Raw genomic sequence first — 19,494 nt, 5'->3', positions numbered from 1 at the left:
AGGACCAAAATTATTAAGTATTATGGAATTACTTCATTTTGCATTTTCTCATTTCCCAACCTCCTTTCTAGAATAGTCCAGGGCTTAGCAACACAATACCTATTTCTGTTATCCACCTACCTAATGAATGGCATTGAGTTGGCTTTCTCATCTATTCTTTGTTTCAGAACCATTTTTTAGGTATTGCATACCTCCTTCTTGATTAACATACTATAGTATAGTTGTTCTTAAATGTGTAAACTTGGAGAGCCTAGTAAAAGATTCCTGTGATTTCTGATTCAGAGGGTCTGGGATGGAGCCAAGAATTTGTGTTTCTAACAAGTTCCTGGGATAATGCTGGTCTAAGACCACTTTTGTGACTAATCCATCTTTGCTCTCACAAGTGGTATGCTGTATAAGAGGTAAGCACAATGAAGAAGTCCTCAGGATTACTTTCTAATCAACTTAGTCACTAATTTGGCAAATAGTGCTTATGCAAACTTATATAGTAAAGGAAAATATCTTGTGCATACCTTGCCACCTCTTTTAGTGGTCTTTTCCTTTTTTCCTGGGCCTCTGTTATAGCCCCTACCCATCCCCTTCCTTATGTGCTCCTCTCTTGGTTTGATCATCGTTGGCAGAGAAAACATCTATCTCAAAGACCAATATTTAAAGGTATTTAATGTGGGATTCCTTCTGAGAGAATTAAAAAACAAAACAGTATCATTTGCCAAAGGGCAAATTGCACATACTGTAATTTCAAACAATGGTAATGATTCCTCCATCTATATGCATGAATGAGATTATATATAGTCCAGCATGAAAGACAAAACAAACCCCATCTCTCTGGCTATATTTAGGGTGAGAAAACAGTTTATTGATAATTTTTGAAGCTATGCATAATTGTATATGGCACTTTGGAACCTTGGTATTTGCCTGGTTCAAGGTTCTCTATGCTTCACATGTGCATTGTGGAGCGTGCCCCGCTGTGTTCTGCACGCAAATGAACGTCATCCCTCCTCTCCACACCACATTAGTACCCAACATACCTGCGATGGCACTGGTGTGTGTGTTGGGCGGGAATAGAGACAGAGAGGTATGACAGGAGAGATGGCGATTGTGGGAAACAAAACAAAATGTGTAGTCTCAGAAATCGCACTTTACAACTATTATTTCCACCAAAATTTTTAGGTCACCCCATATTACTTCCTTATTTCGTTTGAGTTTCAGAACGTTGTTTAAAATTTCATTTTATTTTTAAATACGGAATGCAACGAAAACAAAAAAAACAATTAATAGCACTGCCTCGAACTTCGAGGCAATCCCTCATCCCCGGGCTTCGCGTCCGGTTTCTGCACAGCTGGGTAAAGGTGTTTTTTTCTAGCAGTCAGGAAGCAGAGAACTGGCTTCGCGGCATCTTCCTTTCCCTTTTCCTCGGTTCCTTCCTCTCCACCCCTCTTGGTCCTTCCTTTCTCTCCTGCTTTCACAGTGCAGCACGGCCGCGTGCTCGGGTACCCACTCCTCCCCTCCGCCCATCAAACAAAACCCAGAGAGGCAGGCGCGCCCTGCCGCCGGCGACACCCACGGGAGAAACGGCCACACCACCACACGCTCGTACCACAGCGAAACAGTGAGCACGGCCGCGCAGCGCGCGTCCCCGCCGCTTCCTTCCCTCCCGACGCTTCCTTTTCCTCCCTCGAGTCCCAGCGCCCTCACCCCCGCGCCAGGAACGCGCCTGCGCAGAAGTTGCCCTCGCCCTCCTCCCCCGCCCTTCCTTCCCTCGGCTCCTCCACTGGTGCCCCGCCTTCCTTTCTCTCTAGTCGGTTTCACTGAGCACTCGAGGTTGGGAGCAGTTCAGTCGATTTCCCCGCTACCCCGCCCCCCTTCCTCTTGGCTCCCCACCCCTCCCATCTCCAGCCCGGTGGAGGATGAAGCGGCTGCAGTGGCCCCAGCCCCAGCAGCGGCACCGGCGGTGGCTGCGGTGGGGGTGGCCGGAACTAGGGTGGTGAAGAAGCGGTGGCGGTGGCGGCGGCGGTGGCTGAAGGAGCGGCAGCCGCCCCAGCCGCTTCCTCTGTGCTTCCCTTCCTCTTTAGTGTAGCCAGGAAGTTTTTCACTTCTGTGCATGTGTGTGTGTGTGCGAGAGTGTGGGTGTGTAAGGTGAGGGCTTGGGGCGGCGTTTGTGCAGGCGTTGAGTTTTTTGCCCACTTCGCTTCCCGTAACCCGGGCAGCTCCGGAGCCGGGGCTGTGGCCCAAGGAGGGGGCGCGGCGGCGGGCTCTCTCCTTTTGTTGTTGTTTCCTCCGCCTGGGGAGCTGAAGGGGGGACGCGCCTGGGTGGGGCGGCTCGGAGCCCGGGCCTGGTGGCCCCCGGGGCTCCCGGGCGAGCTGGGTAGGGCAGAGTAGATCGGGCTTCAACATGATGGCGGCCGAGGCCGGCAGTGAGGAGGGCGGCCCGGTGACCGCCGGGGCAGCAGGAGGCGGCGCAGCCGCGGGCTCGAGTGCCTATCCGGCAGTATGTAGGGTGAAGATACCCGCGGCCCTGCCTGTGGCTGCCGTACCCTATCCTGGGCTGGCGGAGACCGGAGTAGCCGGGAACCTGGCTGGCGGAGCCGCTTTGGGGTCAGGGTTCCTGGGAGCCGGGTCTGTGGCAGGGGCAATGGGGGGAGCCGGACTGTCAGGGGGAGGTGCTGCCGCTGGCGTGGCCGGCGCCGCTGCCGGACTTGGAGGGGAGATGGGTCTCGCCAAGGGGACCACTTCGTTGCCTGCTGAGACCTTCGGGGCAGGCGGCGGATTCCCTCCTCTGCCGCCTCCTCCTCAGCTGCCCCCTTTGGGCGCCGGCCTGGGAACGGTGGACGAAGGTGACTCTCTGGATGGACCAGAATACGAGGAAGAAGAGGTCGCTATCCCGTTGACTGCTCCTCCAACTAACCAGTAAGTCAGGACAGCTGTTCAGGGACTGGGGAAGCTGGCTCCTGGAAAGAAGTGGGAAAACCTACCTCGTTCTTTCAGCTGTGATTTGTTTTGAAAAGTTTTGAAGCTTCAGGTTCCGCGCGTAGAAATTTAATTTGATAACTCATCTTCCCTGCGGGCATACTCCCTGGCGTCTTTGTATATTTATTGTTACTATGGGAAGAGGTAAAGTTTTTAAGATGAGAAGCATGGGGAAAATGTGTATCCATTGAGAACCGGATATAGTTCTGCCCCTTCCAAATTTAGGTGGCGTCCTGGGATTGAGCTGAGCTTGCAAGCGCCAAGGCAGTCGGAGTTTGTATTAACCTGTGTGTGTATTCCCTGGTGAAGCCCGATTATTCGTCAGAAGCTTTGAATATACAAGTATTTGAATGAGTTTTGTACTGATAATCATTCGAAACATCCATTGGTCAGAACGCTTTGTTTCTGTGGCACTGCAAATCCCCATTTATGCCAATTGAAAGCATAGCGATGCAGCAGTCTTCACATCATTTATGAAGATGTGGGTCAGCGAGAAAGGAAAGGGTTCTGTGAATTACAGGTGTGATTAAGGGCCTATCCTCCAACAACGTCTGTAACTTAGGCTAAAGAATTCCCATTTATTATTAGTGTAATCTTTTACAGTTGAGACTTTGTAAGTACAGTTTTGAAGTAAAATAAAATTAAAAGTGTGCTTCTCTTCAACACTTTGTTGGTGACCAGTACAGTGTTATATTTGACAATTAGTTTTGACAGAATATTGCTGAACACATAGGGCAAATGGCTTTTTCAAATAGTGAGTACATTTCCCTTCGTCAGTGAACATAGGTATGTATTTATAAAGGTGGACCTTGATGGGAGGAAAATGTTGATGGTAGTAAATAAATAAAAAGTGGTTAATGATAGCAAAACTTTTTATATAGATCACTCAAGTAAGTATTAATTGACCTTTAGAATTTTGACACCCTTAGTGTTTCAGAAAAAAAAGATTTGGTTCGTATGTTGACATTCACTATGGACAATTGAAAGGTTTGTTTGTTTTGGATAAGCTTTGGAGGATTTGGAAGGGACTTAAAAAATGAATTAGAAAAAGATTCTGTAATACTAATCCATTTTTGACTTCAGGCTACTTCTTTTGATACTTAAGGTGGAAAAGTAAAATTAGCCTTATTTTTGTCAGCCACGATATAGCAGTATTGTATATTTTTCATATTGTTAAATGAGAATTTAATTTTTTTGTCTGGTTTTATTCCAACTTGCCATACTATGTCTTTGTTTTATAGACTTCTGAAGGTGTTCTGGAAGTGTGAAAAATTTGAATTTTACAGCACTGTTTACACACCTCCAAGCCTTTTTGAAAGAATCAAATATTTAGGTGCCCATACATTGCTCAGCACTGCAGTTATAATAAAGTGCAACTTTGCATACTGAAATAATATAGTCTTATGCTAGTATTCATAACGGAATTGCATTAGGCATATTCAGTGTATTCTAAATTTTTTTAAAAAAGAATTTTGTAGAACAGTTTTAGTTTCACGGCAAAATTGCGTAGAAAATAATATAGTGTTCCCATTAAATTGATAACAATAAACATGAATGAGTACTTAGGAAAATTTGTGTTTGTGAGAAGTCCATTGTGTGAGATTTCCATCATTATTAGTATGTATTTGGGAATAAAAATATTTGTATGACTATTGAGAAATGTTCATGTTCTAAAAAGTATCCTCCATTTCTCCTATGTTTTTTAAATTTGTCACTGAGAAGTACAAATTTCCCTCTTTTCTTTATCTTAGATATCAGCCCAGAGTCACTGGAGGCAATACAGTGTAGTGGTTAAGCGTGCAAATTCTGAAGTTAGACAAGATTTGGGTTGGAATCCTGACTCTGCCACTTATAGCTGTGTGATCTTGGAAACGTTAGTTTCCCCACCTGTAAAATAGGGATAATAATGGTACCTCCATCATATGGTCATCTTTAAGGTTTAATGAGAACCCAGAAGTTTTCAGCATAGTGCCTGGCGCATAGTAAGTGTTCAATAAGTAGTATCCCTAAATAACAGTAATATTTTTTTATTGTCATTAAATTGCCTACTAATTCTGTTGGTACAGGGACTCCCTCACTAATCGTTACTTTAGAGAATGGTTTGAACTCCAAAGGCCTATCTACCATGATTAATTATTTTAAAAATTATGACTTTTTTTTTTTTTAAACTTTTTTTTTTTTTTTAAATTTTTTTTTTCAACGTTTATTTATTTTTGGGACAGAGAGAGACAGAGCATGAACGGGGGAGGGGCAGAGAGAGAGGGAGACACAGAATCGGAAACAGGCTCCAGGCTCTGAGCCATCAGCCCAGAGCCTGACGCGGGGCTCGAACTCACGGACCGCAAGATCGTGACCTGGCTGAAGTCAGACGCTTAACCGACTGCGCCACCCAGGCGCCCCTATGACTTTTTTTTTTTTAATGTTTATTTTTGAGAGAGGGGCAGAGAGGGGGGCAGAGGATCCCAAGTGGGCTCTGTGCTGAGAGCAGAGCAAACTGTGAGATCATGACCTGAGCTGAGGTTGGATGCTTAACCAACTGAACTATCCAGGCACCCCTAAAAATTATGACTCCTTAAGGCTTCCAATAGATTAAGTAGGTTTGGAGATGAAGTTCAGGTCTTTTCTATAAAGTTCTATTTTAAATTGAAACAAAAACTTTAATGATTTGGTTAAATAATGTCAAATCTTTTGTAAAGCTATTGAAGAAATGTTCTTGGACTAAATTAGTATTTGTTTACTAGTGACTGGTCACCTTAGTTACTGGATAGCATGATATTAAGGAGGTTCGGGTCATAGGTTTGAGTCCATAGTAGTTTGTTAGAGTAGGATTCCCTGGTCACAGTATTCAACCGTGTATCCAGCTAGTTTGGTGCTGTTGGTCGCAAGAGAGTCAAATGACAATATGTAGATAGACAAGTACAAATATATTAATGCCATTCATATTTTGTACCTTGTTTTTCTGTGCATGGTGAATCATTGTCTCATGTGTATTACTGAGCATTTACATAAGTTGGGGTAAGGCTGGAGAAGTTTGTATAATTTTAACTATTACATTTATTTGAATATTTTGTTTTCACAAGTTTTGAGGAAAAAACAATTAAAAAGCAATGAAATTCTCCCTGTGTATTTTTTGCTATAGAAGGTGCTGTATCTAAAACTAACAGATTTCCTTTTCAAGAGAGAAAAGTTAAAGGAGTTTGTCACTGGTAGGCCTTATGATTTTATGACCTGCTCTTAGTGGCCTTGGTTATTTTTTACCTCTTCTCTAGAGGTTAGGGGTGACAGTAAAGGAGCATTGTTCCCTTAGTCCACCTTCAATTTTATGTAGAGACTTCTTAAATTTTTATTTTATGTTTCAGAGAAAGAGCATGCACACATGTGAGCAGGGAAGGGACAAAAGAGAGGGAGAATCTTGTTTTCTTTTAATTTTTTTTAATGTTTATTTGTTTTTGAGAGAGAGGGACAGACAGATCACAAGTGGGGGAGGGGCAGAGAGTGATGGGGACATAGAATCAGAAGCAGGCTCCAGGCCCTGAGCTGTCAGCTCCGACTTGGGGCTCAAACTCATGAACTGTGAGATCATGACCTGAGCTGAAGTCAGATGCTCAACTGGCTGAGCCACCCAAGCACCCCAGAGAGAGAGAATCTTAAGCAGGCCTTGTGCCCTGAAGCTGGGCTCAATCTAAGGACTCATGACCTGAGCCGAAAAATCAGGAGTTGAATGGTTAACTGACGGGGCCACCCAGCACCCCCTACATGTAGAGATTTTAAACTGTCACCTGCAGTAGCAGGATGCCCTTGGAATGAATCCAGTCCACAGATCTATATTGCGTGCTTTTGGTGTAGTTGGAACATTAATAAGTAGTTGCTACCATTTAAAAAATAGGAAGACGTCACATTTAAGAACTCTTAGTTTCTAGCACACTTCCAAAATCACAGGATTTGGGGCTCCTTAGTTGCTGTTCCTGTTTGAGAGCTGATTGCCAGAGCTGAGTAATGGTTGCCCCTTTTAGGTGAGTTCGGAGCTCTAGTTTGCGGTAGTCTCTACGAGGCTTGCTTTGCCTTTGGGATTATGTGCCTGGCATGTGGCATAGATCTTTCCTTGGACCTAATATGCCGGCTTGTCAACCCTGAAACTTGAAGGAAGAGGAAATAAGGAATGTTAACTGGTACCTTTCTTTTCTTTGAAAAAAACATCCATCTCTACAAAAATAAAATCATAATTAAGCCAAATAATTATTAGAGGTTAATGTTAGGACATGTAGTATTTATTAACTTTGTCACTAATTGCATTATAACCATGGGTGAGTCATTTTTTCTTAATAAACTTAGGGGTGAGAATTGCAGAGATTAGTTATGTACAGAGCCGTTGCTGACAAGGACCCAGATATTTTTTACACTATTTGTATGAATACTAGAGCAGTGTAGTAGGTGCTTAATTTAAGGGATAAAAAAATGAGTTGGATGCCTTTTTCTCAAGTCTCTCTTTCTGGGCAGTTATAGATCTAGTAGGAAGTTAAGTAAACCAACTACTCTGATTCAGGCCTGATTAAGATAAATATCATGAGCGAAGTATGAGCAAAGAGTCATGGGCTTTAAAAGAATAAGAAATTTATATAATTAGGGTCAGTAAGTCTTTGAGGAAAAGTAGCAAGTGTGTTATCCCAGCTGCTTAATTTATTTTCTGAACATGACCTTTTTGGTCCCCACTCTCTTTGCCTAATGATTATATCAGGTAAAAAGACTTAAAGGTTAAATGAGTATAAACTTTTGGCCCCAAGAGAAGAGTCTGTCCTACTGAACTCTTAATTACTTACCTGTGGTCTGGAAGGGGATTGAAGGAGGTGTCTGTAGTTACTGGGAATACAGAGCACGGCCAAAGGCTGGAATTGGTTTGGGTCATTGATAGGTACTTTGGGGAAATTAGGAAAGCATTATTGACAGAGATAAAAAGAAAAAGGACAGCTGTAAATTAGGAAGAAGAAAGGGAAAGCAAAATGCAGGCCTTTCTGGTTGCTTTGCTCTTGTCTTTTTACTGGCCTTTAGGGGGATGACAGACTGCCTTTAAGAGCAGCTCTAATACCCAGAAACAATACCTTGGTAGTGGTGAGGGGGACTTATGACAGTATTAATAATAACTGTTACTACTGCTGACATTTTTTGGTTGCTTACTACCAAACAAGAACTGTTCTAATTGGCTTACATGTGTTGGTTTAGTTATATATTGCTTCACTCCAAAACTAAATGTTTATCTGTTCTTGATTCTAAAGTTGGCAAGGCTTGATGGGGACTGCTGCATGTGTCATTTGTTGGCTATCATATCGAAGGTGGCTTCTTAATGATGCCTTAGCTGGGACGGCTGGAACAGCTGATGGATAGCCGGGACTATGGCTGCCTCTCTCCTTGTATACCCTTCATGCAGCCTTCCCCCTTAATTAGCGTGAGCTTCTCTACAACATGGCAGCTGGGTTTTGCGAGGGAGCATGCAAGAGGGCAAGCCTCATTGTGCCAACACGTATCAAGTCTCTGTGTTCTTCAGTGTTTGCTGATGTTCCAATGGCCAGTGCTAATAAACATGACCCAGTTTAGAGTTAGTATGGGTGGGACTGCATCACTACCGGGAGGTGAGATTTGTTGAGGGCCTCAAAGTAACAGCCTACTTCGTATGTTACTCATTTACATGTAATACAGATAATACTAGGATAGGAGTGGTGAGGAATGAAGTGGAAGAAAGGGCAAGTACTTAGAAGTTCTTCCCTTAGGCTTGACGTGGTAAATTGTCTTTCATTAAATGATTCAGATAGCCTCACAGTAGATTTTGCTTCTGACCACCATTATCTTAATTTTAAAGCAAGTTATGGAGAATGGATGCTATTATCGCTCATTGTTTGAATGTTCAGTGTATGTATGGTAGGTGTATCATCTTGAAATCACCTGCAGTACATTTCAATTGTGGGCTAAGTTAGAAACAGTTATCAGATACAATTTACTGGTAACTTCTCCCTATGTCTAATCATTATCTCAACAGGATTTGGGGCATAATTTTAGGCATTTCAGTTATTTTTGTGAATAAAACAATGAACGTTTTAGGGGGCAGAAATATAAAAGAATGTACAGTCTACTTGAAAGATGAGGCATTAATGACAGAGACATAAGATGAGAAAATCTTAAAGATGTGTGGTACAGATACATTTTTCAAATCAGGAGATAGTTGTGGAAGGGTTTAAAGAATGAAAGTATCTGAATGAATACATTGAAATTTCATACTGTAATCCTCTTAGTGGAGTTTTACAGAAAGTTTGATTAGTTTTTGTAGTATTGTTTATTTGATATTATAATCATAAAAGTGGTATTCATAGATACATAGTGTTTAAGTGATAGATGAAACTCTCATTTGCCGAGATGCAGAAGCAGACTGGCAGACAGCCCGTATGCAGAACTAGAGTGGTTTGGTTAAAGTCACATAGCTAGGTAGTGGCAGAACTGGCACAGAATCCAGTTCCCATAATTTTTCAGATATGTTTAGATTTGAGAAATATTTATAATGAATTTGGGTGGGGGGAGGAAGGCAGAGGCTCAGGATTGACTAGTCCTTTACTCTTTGCTGGGCACTTTATATAGATTATTTTGTTTAACTCTCACAGCTACACAATGAGAATAGATATTCTCATTTTTAGTGTTCAGAAAACTGAGTGATGGAATTCTGATACAAATATTATACTTTTTCCTTTGTCTTGCCTCCTTCCATTAAGTATAATACGCACTATGCACACTCATAGAAAACATATACTTAAAGGCTGGCTGGTCACTGAGTATTATGGACTGAATGAATTCTGTCCCATTAAAACTCCTAGGGTTGAAGCCCTAACCCCCATGTGGTGATTTATGTATAGGGCCTTTAAAGAGGTAATTAAGATTAAAGAGGTCATAACGGTGCGTCCATAATCCTGTTGGACCTTATAAGAAGGGGAAGAGATACCAGCAGTGCACATGCACAGAGAAAAGGACAAGTGAATTCACAGTGAGAAGGTGGCCATCTGAAGCCAAGGAGAGTGACCTGATTAGAAAGCACCTCTGTTTTCACTTTAACTTGGACTCAGCCTCCAGAACTGTGAGAAAATAAGTTTTTGTTATTTAAGCAATTCAGTCTGTGGTATTTTGTGAAGGCAGCGCAAGCTGACTGATAGGATACACTAGATAACCCTGCCTCTTTAAAAATGGCTTTGGGTGATTTTGGAGCAGATTAGATGCACATTTACTACTTGAGAAATAAGGTCCTCATTTTTTTTTTTATTCCTATCTTTCACTGTAGAAAAGAAAAACTTCCCTTATACTTTACCTTCTTTTCTTATGTGTTAGTGATGTCTACCCTGTGTTGAAAGATGGAAAAATTATTTAAATGCATGTCTGATTATTATAGTGTGAAAAGATCCTACATATGACCATGAGTGGTAGCCAGGGAAAATCCTGTGGGGGAGACATTACTCCAGCAAAATTTCTGTATTCACTCTATGTTCATTGTTGTATTATTCATTGTTACTTTTTCATGTATGTATACGTGCATATCTTTATTATTATTATTTTGTCTGGATGTCAATAAGATAAATTACCTGCTCAGTGTTTATCAAGCTAGATTATCAGTTTATTACAAAAGATATAACTCAGGAACAGTCAAATGGAAGAGAATCATGGGACAAGTTTTGTAGAAAAGGGTACAGAGCTTCTGTGCTGTCACGGGGTATTCCACTCCTCAAACCACTCTCCCACCTCCATGTGTTCACTAACTGGAAGCTCTTTCAGTGTTACTTTTGAAATTGTCTTTCTCCTACGTATCTGTCTGAAGCTTAAGGGAGAGACCTAGAGATCTCTCTTTGTAGGTTCAACCTGCTAGACTGCATTCACAGCTAAAACGCTTGTATAATAGACCATGTCTCTTCTCCATCCATGTCTATCTATCTCCCTATTGATTTATCTCTCAGATTTTAAAATTAAACTTTTAATTTGGAGGTATTGTGTAATTTCACATTTAGTTGGAAGAAATAATACAAAGTATGTGTCCTTCACCATTTTTCCTTAGTGGCAACATCTGGTATGACAACTAGGAAATTGACATTGATTTCGTTGGCTCGGCATACAGTCATGTGTGTGTCTTATATGTTTAGTGTGCATTTAGTTGTGTGCAGTTTTATCACATATGTAGATTTGTGTAACCATCACCTCAGTAAATATAAAGAACATTTTCATCACCACCCGGGTTCTTTGTGCTGCCTTTTTATAACCAAGCTCACCTCCTTCTTCCTCTCCCTCATCTCTAATTCCTGGCAGCCACTAGTCTGTTTTTCCTTTTGTTGCTTCAAAAAATGTTATCAAACAAAGAAACAAAACACAAAAAAACTACGTTGTACAGGTGGAATCATATAGCATGCAACCTTTTAGGACTAGCATTTGTTTTTCAACATAATTCCCTCAAGATTCATTCAAGGTGTTGCGTGTATCAATATTTTGTTCCTTTTTGTTTGCTGAGGAGTATTTCATGGTATGGATGTAGGACAGTTTAGCCATTCACCCTTTGGAGAACATTTGGATTATTTCCAGCTTTGATTATTAGGGGAAAAAAGCTGCTATGAACATTTGTGTTTATGTTTTCATGTGAAAAAAAAGTTTTCGTGAGTGCACTTGGCTGGATTCTGTGGTAATTGCATGTTCAGTTTTATGAGAAACTGCAAATCTGTTTTCTAGAGTGGCTGTATCTGTTTACATTCTGACCAGCAATGTATGAATGACGCAGATTCTCTATATCCTCACCAACATTTGATACGGTCATATTTTTTTATTTTAGCTATTCTCATAGGTGTTTAGTGATCTCACTATGTTTTTTGTTGTTGCCTTTTTTTTTTTTTTTTTTTTGAGAGTGTGTGGATAGAGGATCTGAAGTGGGGCGTGGTGGGGGAGGCTCCCTGATGACAGCCGAGAGCCTGATGTGGGGCTTGAACACAGTAACCATGAGTTCATGACCTGAGCCCGAAGTCTGAGCCACCTGGGTGCATTGGTTGTAATTTGTATTTCTCTAATGGCTGAGGATGTTAAAAATCTTTTCATATGCTAACTTGCTATCTGTATGTCCTGTTAGGTGAAATGTTTGTTCGTACCTTTTTCCCATTTTCCAAATTGGGTTGTTTTATTGTTGAGTTTTGAGAATTCTAAATATTAGTCATTTGTCTGCTATGTGCAAATACTTTTTTCTGTTCAGTAGCTTGTCTTTTTTTCCTTTTAACAAGGTCTTTCTATGTGAAAAAGTTTAAAAAATTTTTTAAAGTTTATTTATTTTAAGACAGTGCAAGCAGAGGAGGGGCAGAGGAAGGGAGAGAGAGAATTCCAAACAGGTTCTCATCAGGCTTGAACTCCTGAACCATGAGAAAATGACCTGAGCCGAAATCAAAAGTCAGATGCTTAACCGACTGAGCCACCCAGGTGCTCCAAAAGTTTTTAATTTTGAGGAGACTTAATTTATTAATATTTCCTTTGGAGGTTGTGCTTTTGGAGGCAAGTCTAAGTAAGAACTCTTCACCTAGCCTAGGTCTCAAAGGTTTTCTACTATGATGTTTTATAAAAGTTTTATAGTTTAATGATTTAATGTTAAGTCCATGATCTGTTTTGATTTCATTTTTGTAAGAGATAAGATGTTTAAATTGAGGTTCCTGTTTAGCCTATGGATATTCAGTTGCTCCAGCACCATTTATTGAAAAGGTAAATATCCTTCCTTTATTGAAGTGGTTTTGTACTTTTGTCAAAAATCAATTGGCCACGTATGTGTGGCTTTACTACTGGGTTCTCTGTTGAGTTCTCTTCGTTTATATGTCTCTATCTGCTAATATCACACTCTTGATTACTATAGCTGTGTAGTAAACCTTAATATCAGGTAGAGTTGTTCCTCTCACTTTTCAATATGGTTTAGTTATTCTAAGGCTTGTGTCTTTACATAAAAATTTTATAACAAGCTTATCCATATTTGGACCAAAGCATGTCCACACTTGTACAAAAACTTTGCTGAGATTTTCAAAGGAATTGTATTAAACCTATAGATCAGTTTGGGAATTGATATCTTTGCTATATTTAATGATATGCCTTCATTTTTTTAGGTCTTCCTTGATTTCTTTAATCGGTGTTTTGTAATATCAAATCCTAATGTATACTAATTGTTAAATTTATACTTAATTATAATGTTTTTTTTCTCTGGAGCAATTTTGTGAATATTGTTATGTTTTTTATTTCATTTTCCACATTTTCATTACTAATACATAGAAATAAGATTGATTTTTGCATTGGTCCTGTACTCTTTGACCTTGCTAAAATTACCTTTTAGCTTCTAGAGGTTTTTTTTAACAGATTCCTTGGAATTTTCTACATAGACATGTCAGCTGCAAATAGGGACAGCTTTCTTTCTCATCTGTATACCTTTTATTTCTTACTGTGGTGGCTAGAACTTACAGTTCTGTATTGACTAGGAGTGGTGAGAGCAGACATCCTTGCTTTGTTCCTTGCCTTAGGTGGAAAGCATTTAGTATTTCATCATTAAGTATGTTTTTTTTAAATGTTTGTTTATTTTTGAGAGACAGCGCAAGTGGGAGAGGGGCAGAGAGAGAGGGAGACACAGAATCCGCAGCAGGCTCCAGGCTCTGAGCTGTCAGCACAGAGCCTGATGCTGTGCTGGGACTTGTGAACCATGAGATCATGACCTTAGCCAAAGTTGGATGCTTAACTGATTGAGCCACCCAGGCACCCCAAATATGATGTTAAGTATAGGTTTTTGGGGGGTGTAGTTGGGTAGATCCTCTATCAAGTCAAGGTAGGTCACCTGTCTGCCTAGTTTCATTGAGAGTTTTTATTATGAATGGATGCTGGATTTTGTCAAATTCTTTTTCTGACTCAATTTATATGATAGGATTTTTTTCTTTAGTTTGTTGATATTGGAGATTACGCTGATTTTTTGTTTTAATGTTGAACCAGCTTGCGTTCATGGAATACACTGCATGTGGTTTGGATGTGTAATGTTTTCACATATTGCTGGATTTAGGTTGTTAATTTGTTTGAGAATTTTTGTGTCTAAGTTCATGAGAGATACTGGCTTGCAGCTTGTGGTATCTTTGTCTTGTTTCAGTATATGGATAATACTGGCATCACAGAACGAGCTAGGACACTTTCCTTCCTTTTCTAATCGTTAGAAGAGTCTGTGAAGTATTGGTATTCTTTAAATATTTAGTAGAATTCTCTGGTGAAAACATCACAGCCTGGGATTTTTTTCTTTTGTTTTTGAGATTTAAAATTATGAATTCATTTTTTAGTGATTATAGGATTATACATAATATTTGTTTTGGTTGAATTTTGATAATACAAATGGTCCCTGACTTAAGATTTTTCGACTTTATGATGGTGTGAAAATGATACGCATTCAATAGAAACCGTACTTGGCATTTTGATTTTTTCCTGGCCTTAGCAATACGTGGTAGGATTCTTTCTCGTGATGCTGGGCAGCAGCAGTGAGTCATAGCTCCCTGTGAGCCATGCATTCACGAGGGTAAACAGCCACAACTGATACACTTAAAAAGAATTCTGTACCCTTAAAACCATTCTGTTTTTCACTTTCAGTATAGTATTCAATAAATTACATGAGGTATTATTCAACACTTTTTTTTTTTAAATAAAATAGGCTTTGCATTAGATGATTTTGCCCAATTATAGGCTAATGTGTTTTGAGGATGTTTAATGTAGGGGGGCTAAGCTGTGATGTTTAGTAGCTTAGGTACATTAAATGCATTTTTGATTTATGATATTTTTAACTTACAGTGAGGTTATTGGATATAGCCCTATCATAAGTAGAGGAAGGTCTGTATGTGGTTTTTGAGGAATGGATTCATTTGTTTTAGTCTATTTGAGTTTGTTTATACATACATATATTTTGAAAGATTACCTTACATAGTAGAGAAAAGAGCTTTTATACCTCTATTAATGCATTCACATGGATAGTTAAATACATGAATACTTCTTTAAATTTGAATGGAAAGCAATAATAAGCCTTTTTTTTTCCTTTATAGGTTTGTATCTCCTTTCAAGAGCAGTAGTGTGTTTTTATTTTTATTTTATTTTATTTTTTAATTTATTTTTGGGACAGAGAGAGACAGAGCATGAATGGGGGAGGGGCAGAGAGAGAGGGAGACATAGAATCCGAAACAGGCTCCAGGCTCTGAGCCATCAGCCCAGAGCCTGATGCGGGGCTCGAACTCCCGGACCGCGGGATCGTGACCTGGCTGAAGTCGGACGCTTAACCGACTGCACCACCCAGGCGCCCCGTGGCAGTAGTGTGTTTTTAAAAGCAGAGCCTTGTTAGCTTTATTTCTTGAACAATTGTGAAGAAATTCTTCCCCATTTATTTTCACTTAAGTGACTATAAGGTCACTCATTATATGCATACAGTGACCTTAGTTGTTTATCCATATCAGTTGAGTTTTAGCATGGCTGCCTAAGAATGGATTTAGAGGAAATTCCTAATCACTGGGTTAAATAGTGACTTTATGAAGGCTTAGCAATATTTTACTGCCTTTTAGTTCTTAGCTAAGAAAACGAATCCAGATATCTAGAGTGGAATTGCTACTGTACTTATTTATGGGACATAGTAATGCTTTTGATTGCTGGTAATAGAAATAGAATTAAAATTAGTTTTCAGTATGGTTGATCTTTGAACAATATGGAGGTTAGGGGCACTGGCCCCCCTCTCCCCCCGCCCCCACAGTCAAATCGGTGTGTAATTTTGACTCCCCCAAAACTTAATTACCAATAGCCTGGTGTGAACTGGAAACCTTACTGATAACATAAACGGTACATAAACACATATTTTGTATGTTATATATATTTTATACTGTGTTCTTACAGTAAAGTAAGCTAGAGAAAATAAAACATTACTAAGAAAATCATAAGAAAGAGAAAATACATTTGCGGTACTATTCTATACTTCCTGAAAAGAATTTGCATATAAATTGACCTGTGTAGTTCAAACTGTAGTTCTTTGGAATCCTATAAAGAATTGTCTCTATTTGTCATTGCTGGCAATTAAAGGCAAGTTAATTATGATTTGATGTTTGTTTTTAGTCCTTACATAAATGTCTCTTGAAATTCAGAAGGAGCACAGATCTCACACTGACAGGAGATTGCATCCTTTAGTTAATTCCAAAATTCCTGAATATCATCCTCAGAATGTTTTCATCATGAAACTATTTTTGATATAATTTTATTTTCTTTTAAAAATTGTTGAAGTTTTATTTATTTAGACAGAGAGAGAGAGAGTAGGAGGAGCCGAGAGAGAGGGAGAGAGAGAATCTCAAGCAGGCTCTGCATTGTCAGTGCAGAGCCTTATGCAGGGGTTGAACCCATAAACTGTGAGATCGTGACCTGAGCCAAAACTGAGTCAGATGCTTAACCGACTGAGCCATCCAGGTGCCACTTGATGTAATTTTATTTATTTTTTATCTAATAATTTATTTTTTATAATTAACATTCAAGTTAGTTAGCATATGCTGCAACAATGATTTCAGGAGTAGATTCCTTAAGCTGCTTACCCATTTAGCCCATCCCTCCTCCCACAACCCCTCCAGCAACCCTCTATTTGTTCTCTATATTTAACAGTCTCATGTTTTGTCTCCCTCCCTGTTTTTATATTATTTTTGCTTCCCTTTCCTTATGTTCATCTGTTTTTTAAAATTTTTTTTCAACATTTATTTATTTTTGAGACACAGAGAGAGATGAACACGAGTATGAGCGGGGGAGGGGCAGAGAGCGAGGGAGACACAGAATCCGAAGCAGGCTCCAGGCTCCAAGGTGGCAGCACAGAGCCCAAATGCGGGGCTCCAACCACAAACCAGGAGATCATGACCTGAGCTGAAGTCAGATGCTTAATTAACTGAGCCACTCAGGCACCCATTCATCTGTTTTGTATCTTAAAGTCCTCATATGAGTGAAGTTATATGATATTTGTCTTTCTCTGACTAATTTCGCTTAGCATAATCCCCTCTAGTTCCATCTATGTAGTGGCAAATGGCAACATTTCATTCTTTTTGATTGCCGAGTAATACTCCACTGTATATATATACCACATCTTCTTTATCCATTCATCCATCAGTGGACATTTGGGCTCTTTCCATACTTTGGCTATTGTTGATAGTGCTGCTATAAACATTGGGGTGCATGTGTCCCTTTGAAACAGCATACCTGTATCCCTTGGAAAAATACCTAGTAGTGCAATTGCTGGGTCATAGGATAGTTGTATTTTAGTTTTTTGAGGAACCTCCATACTGTTTTCCAGAGTGGCTGCACCAGTTTGCATTCCCACCAGCATTGCGAAAGAGATCCTCTTTCTCCACATCTCCGCCAACATCTGTTGTTGCCTGAGTTGTTAATGTTAGCCCTTCTGACAAGTGTGAGGTGGTATCTCAATGTGGTTTTGATTTATATTGCCCCTTGATGTAATTTTAAAAGTTAATAGAAAATATCTAATATTTTTACTTTCACCTTTTTTTTTTTTTTTTTTAAGGAACCTATGTGATGTGATAAAAAAAACATTTAACACTATAGTATCTGAAATCATATAGAGTCTTAATGTGCTGTAGGGTCATTAATACCTTGTAACAATATAGTATTAATATTTATGGAAGTGGTATTATTTACCTAGTGAAAAGGCCTATGAGTGAGTGCAATGAAGAAAAATTGAGATTTAATAGTTTGCAGACCTATCATGGTATGCTTTACATGCCAGGCTAAGGAGCTTGTGCATTGTAGTGTAAAATACAGAGAGGAATCCTGTTCTACTTCTCAAAATAGTTGTTCTTTTTTTAAGATTTCAGTCATTCTGGCTTTCTTTTTTTCCTCCTACTCCTATCTAAACATTTATTAAGATTGTTCTTTTCTACCTCCTAAATTGCTTCCAAACTTTTTTTTTCTTTTTCTTTTTTTAAATCTCCTATGGCTTCAAACCCTCATTTTCTCTTTCCTCCTTTTGGAGTAGTTTGTTAATTTTCTCCTTGTCCCTCATCTCTTTTTCTGCCAAGTAATCACTCTCTTTATCAGTAACTTCCAAAATTTCTTTTATTTCATCCAAGTAAAAATTAAGAAATTCATTGTATGTTGTGATACAGAATTTATCTGTGTGTGAAATACAAAACAATGAGACCAAAACACATGAAATATACCCTTTTTAATTACTACTTAGGATGCATTTTATTTTCTTTGTAACGCTGTTCTGTTCTACATGAACCTACTGGTAGAGAGTAACTGAATTTAACTCCAGACTCCCATTAGCATGAAGAGCTGCTTTGTATTAATTGCCAGTATAATTTTGTAAAAACAAATTTTCCCATGTTTTTTTCTTGAAACCTTTCCTTCCATGAGTCTATATCATCTGGAGAGTAGTGACTTTCAAATCTCATTTTGACCGTGACTCACCAAAAAAAAAAACCAGATTTTTACATCTGTGACCTAGTATACACATATAAACAGACATTTATAATGGAAACAAAAGTTCAATGAAAAAAATTTACCCTTACTGCCTGTGATGCCCTCTATTTGCTATTCTGTTCTCATCTTTTTCACTTAGAAAAAATGCTGATTGGACCTACAAAATGGATTTCCTGACCCAATGGCTTTTGAGACATGCAGGCTGAGACCAAAAAAAAAAAAAAAAAAAAAAATCTTACTTTAGTATGACAGACAACACCAACCTACCTAGTTTTACAATATTGTATATTTCATCAATGCTATACTGTTTATTCCTTAAACCTGACCTGGTATTTTGTCTCTCCATTTACCATGTCTACTGTCTGGGGTGCCCTTTTCTCTTGAGAGTGTGACAAACTCTCATTCATTCTTCTGAATACAGCTGGAACATTACTGAAAGCTGGAACATTACTGAAACATATCAAAAATAAAGGTTTCTTCTTAAGCAGTGACAACAATGATTTCATCAAACAAATTTGAGAAGAAATGTTTTCTTAAAGAATTAAATGGCAGTATATTAATTAAATTAACATGGGGTGAATAAAAGATTTCTGGCTAGAAAGACCTAGCAGTAATATGGTTGGTGCTATTGATATATTTAAGTAATGGAGGTTTTAGAAAATGACACTGTCATAATAGGCTCATAGAAAATGGAGCCATATTAAGGTTAATTTTGTCAGTGATCATCTACATTCAGGGGATTGGGTTTTTTTAAGCCCAAAGATAAAACTTGATTGTTTCCGGTGCAGTTATTTTTTTATTATGTAAATACTTTAATTAAATATATGAATTATCTGTATCTTTTTGTCCAGATTTCATGCTCAATAAGTAGCATTCTCTACTAATTTTGTTTTGAAAAATTTCCTATCTGCAAATATCATTTACCTTTATATTTTGCTGCATTTCACTTATCTGTTTGCCTTTATACATGTATATTTCTGCTGAACTATTTGTGAGATACTTGCAGAGATCATGTTTCTTCAATCT

The 19,494-nt window shown here is 39.1% G+C and overlaps 1 protein-coding gene across 2 annotated transcripts in view; it reads left to right on the top strand.

Moving 5' to 3' along the window:
• Positions 1 to 2,270: 2,270 nt before the first annotated feature.
• The window catches only part of RASA1 (RAS p21 protein activator 1), a 109,428-nt gene continuing 92,204 nt past the window's right edge, over positions 2,271 to 19,494 (top strand). For both annotated transcript variants that reach the window (XM_040449253.1, XM_040449252.1), the window contains exon 1: positions 2,271 to 2,907. In XM_040449253.1, the coding sequence (XP_040305187.1) occupies positions 2,393 to 2,907 (515 nt within the window). In that variant the 5' untranslated portion in view covers positions 2,271 to 2,392. The remainder of the gene's footprint in view (positions 2,908 to 19,494) is intronic.

This window comes from Herpailurus yagouaroundi, unplaced genomic scaffold (genome assembly GCF_014898765.1).
Source record: "Herpailurus yagouaroundi ecotype Mexico unplaced genomic scaffold, PumYag 29, whole genome shotgun sequence".
Taxonomy (NCBI): Eukaryota; Metazoa; Chordata; class Mammalia; order Carnivora; family Felidae; genus Herpailurus; species Herpailurus yagouaroundi.
The sequence above is the reverse complement of the archived record's forward strand: the minus strand, read 5'-3'. Positions and strand labels throughout refer to the sequence as shown.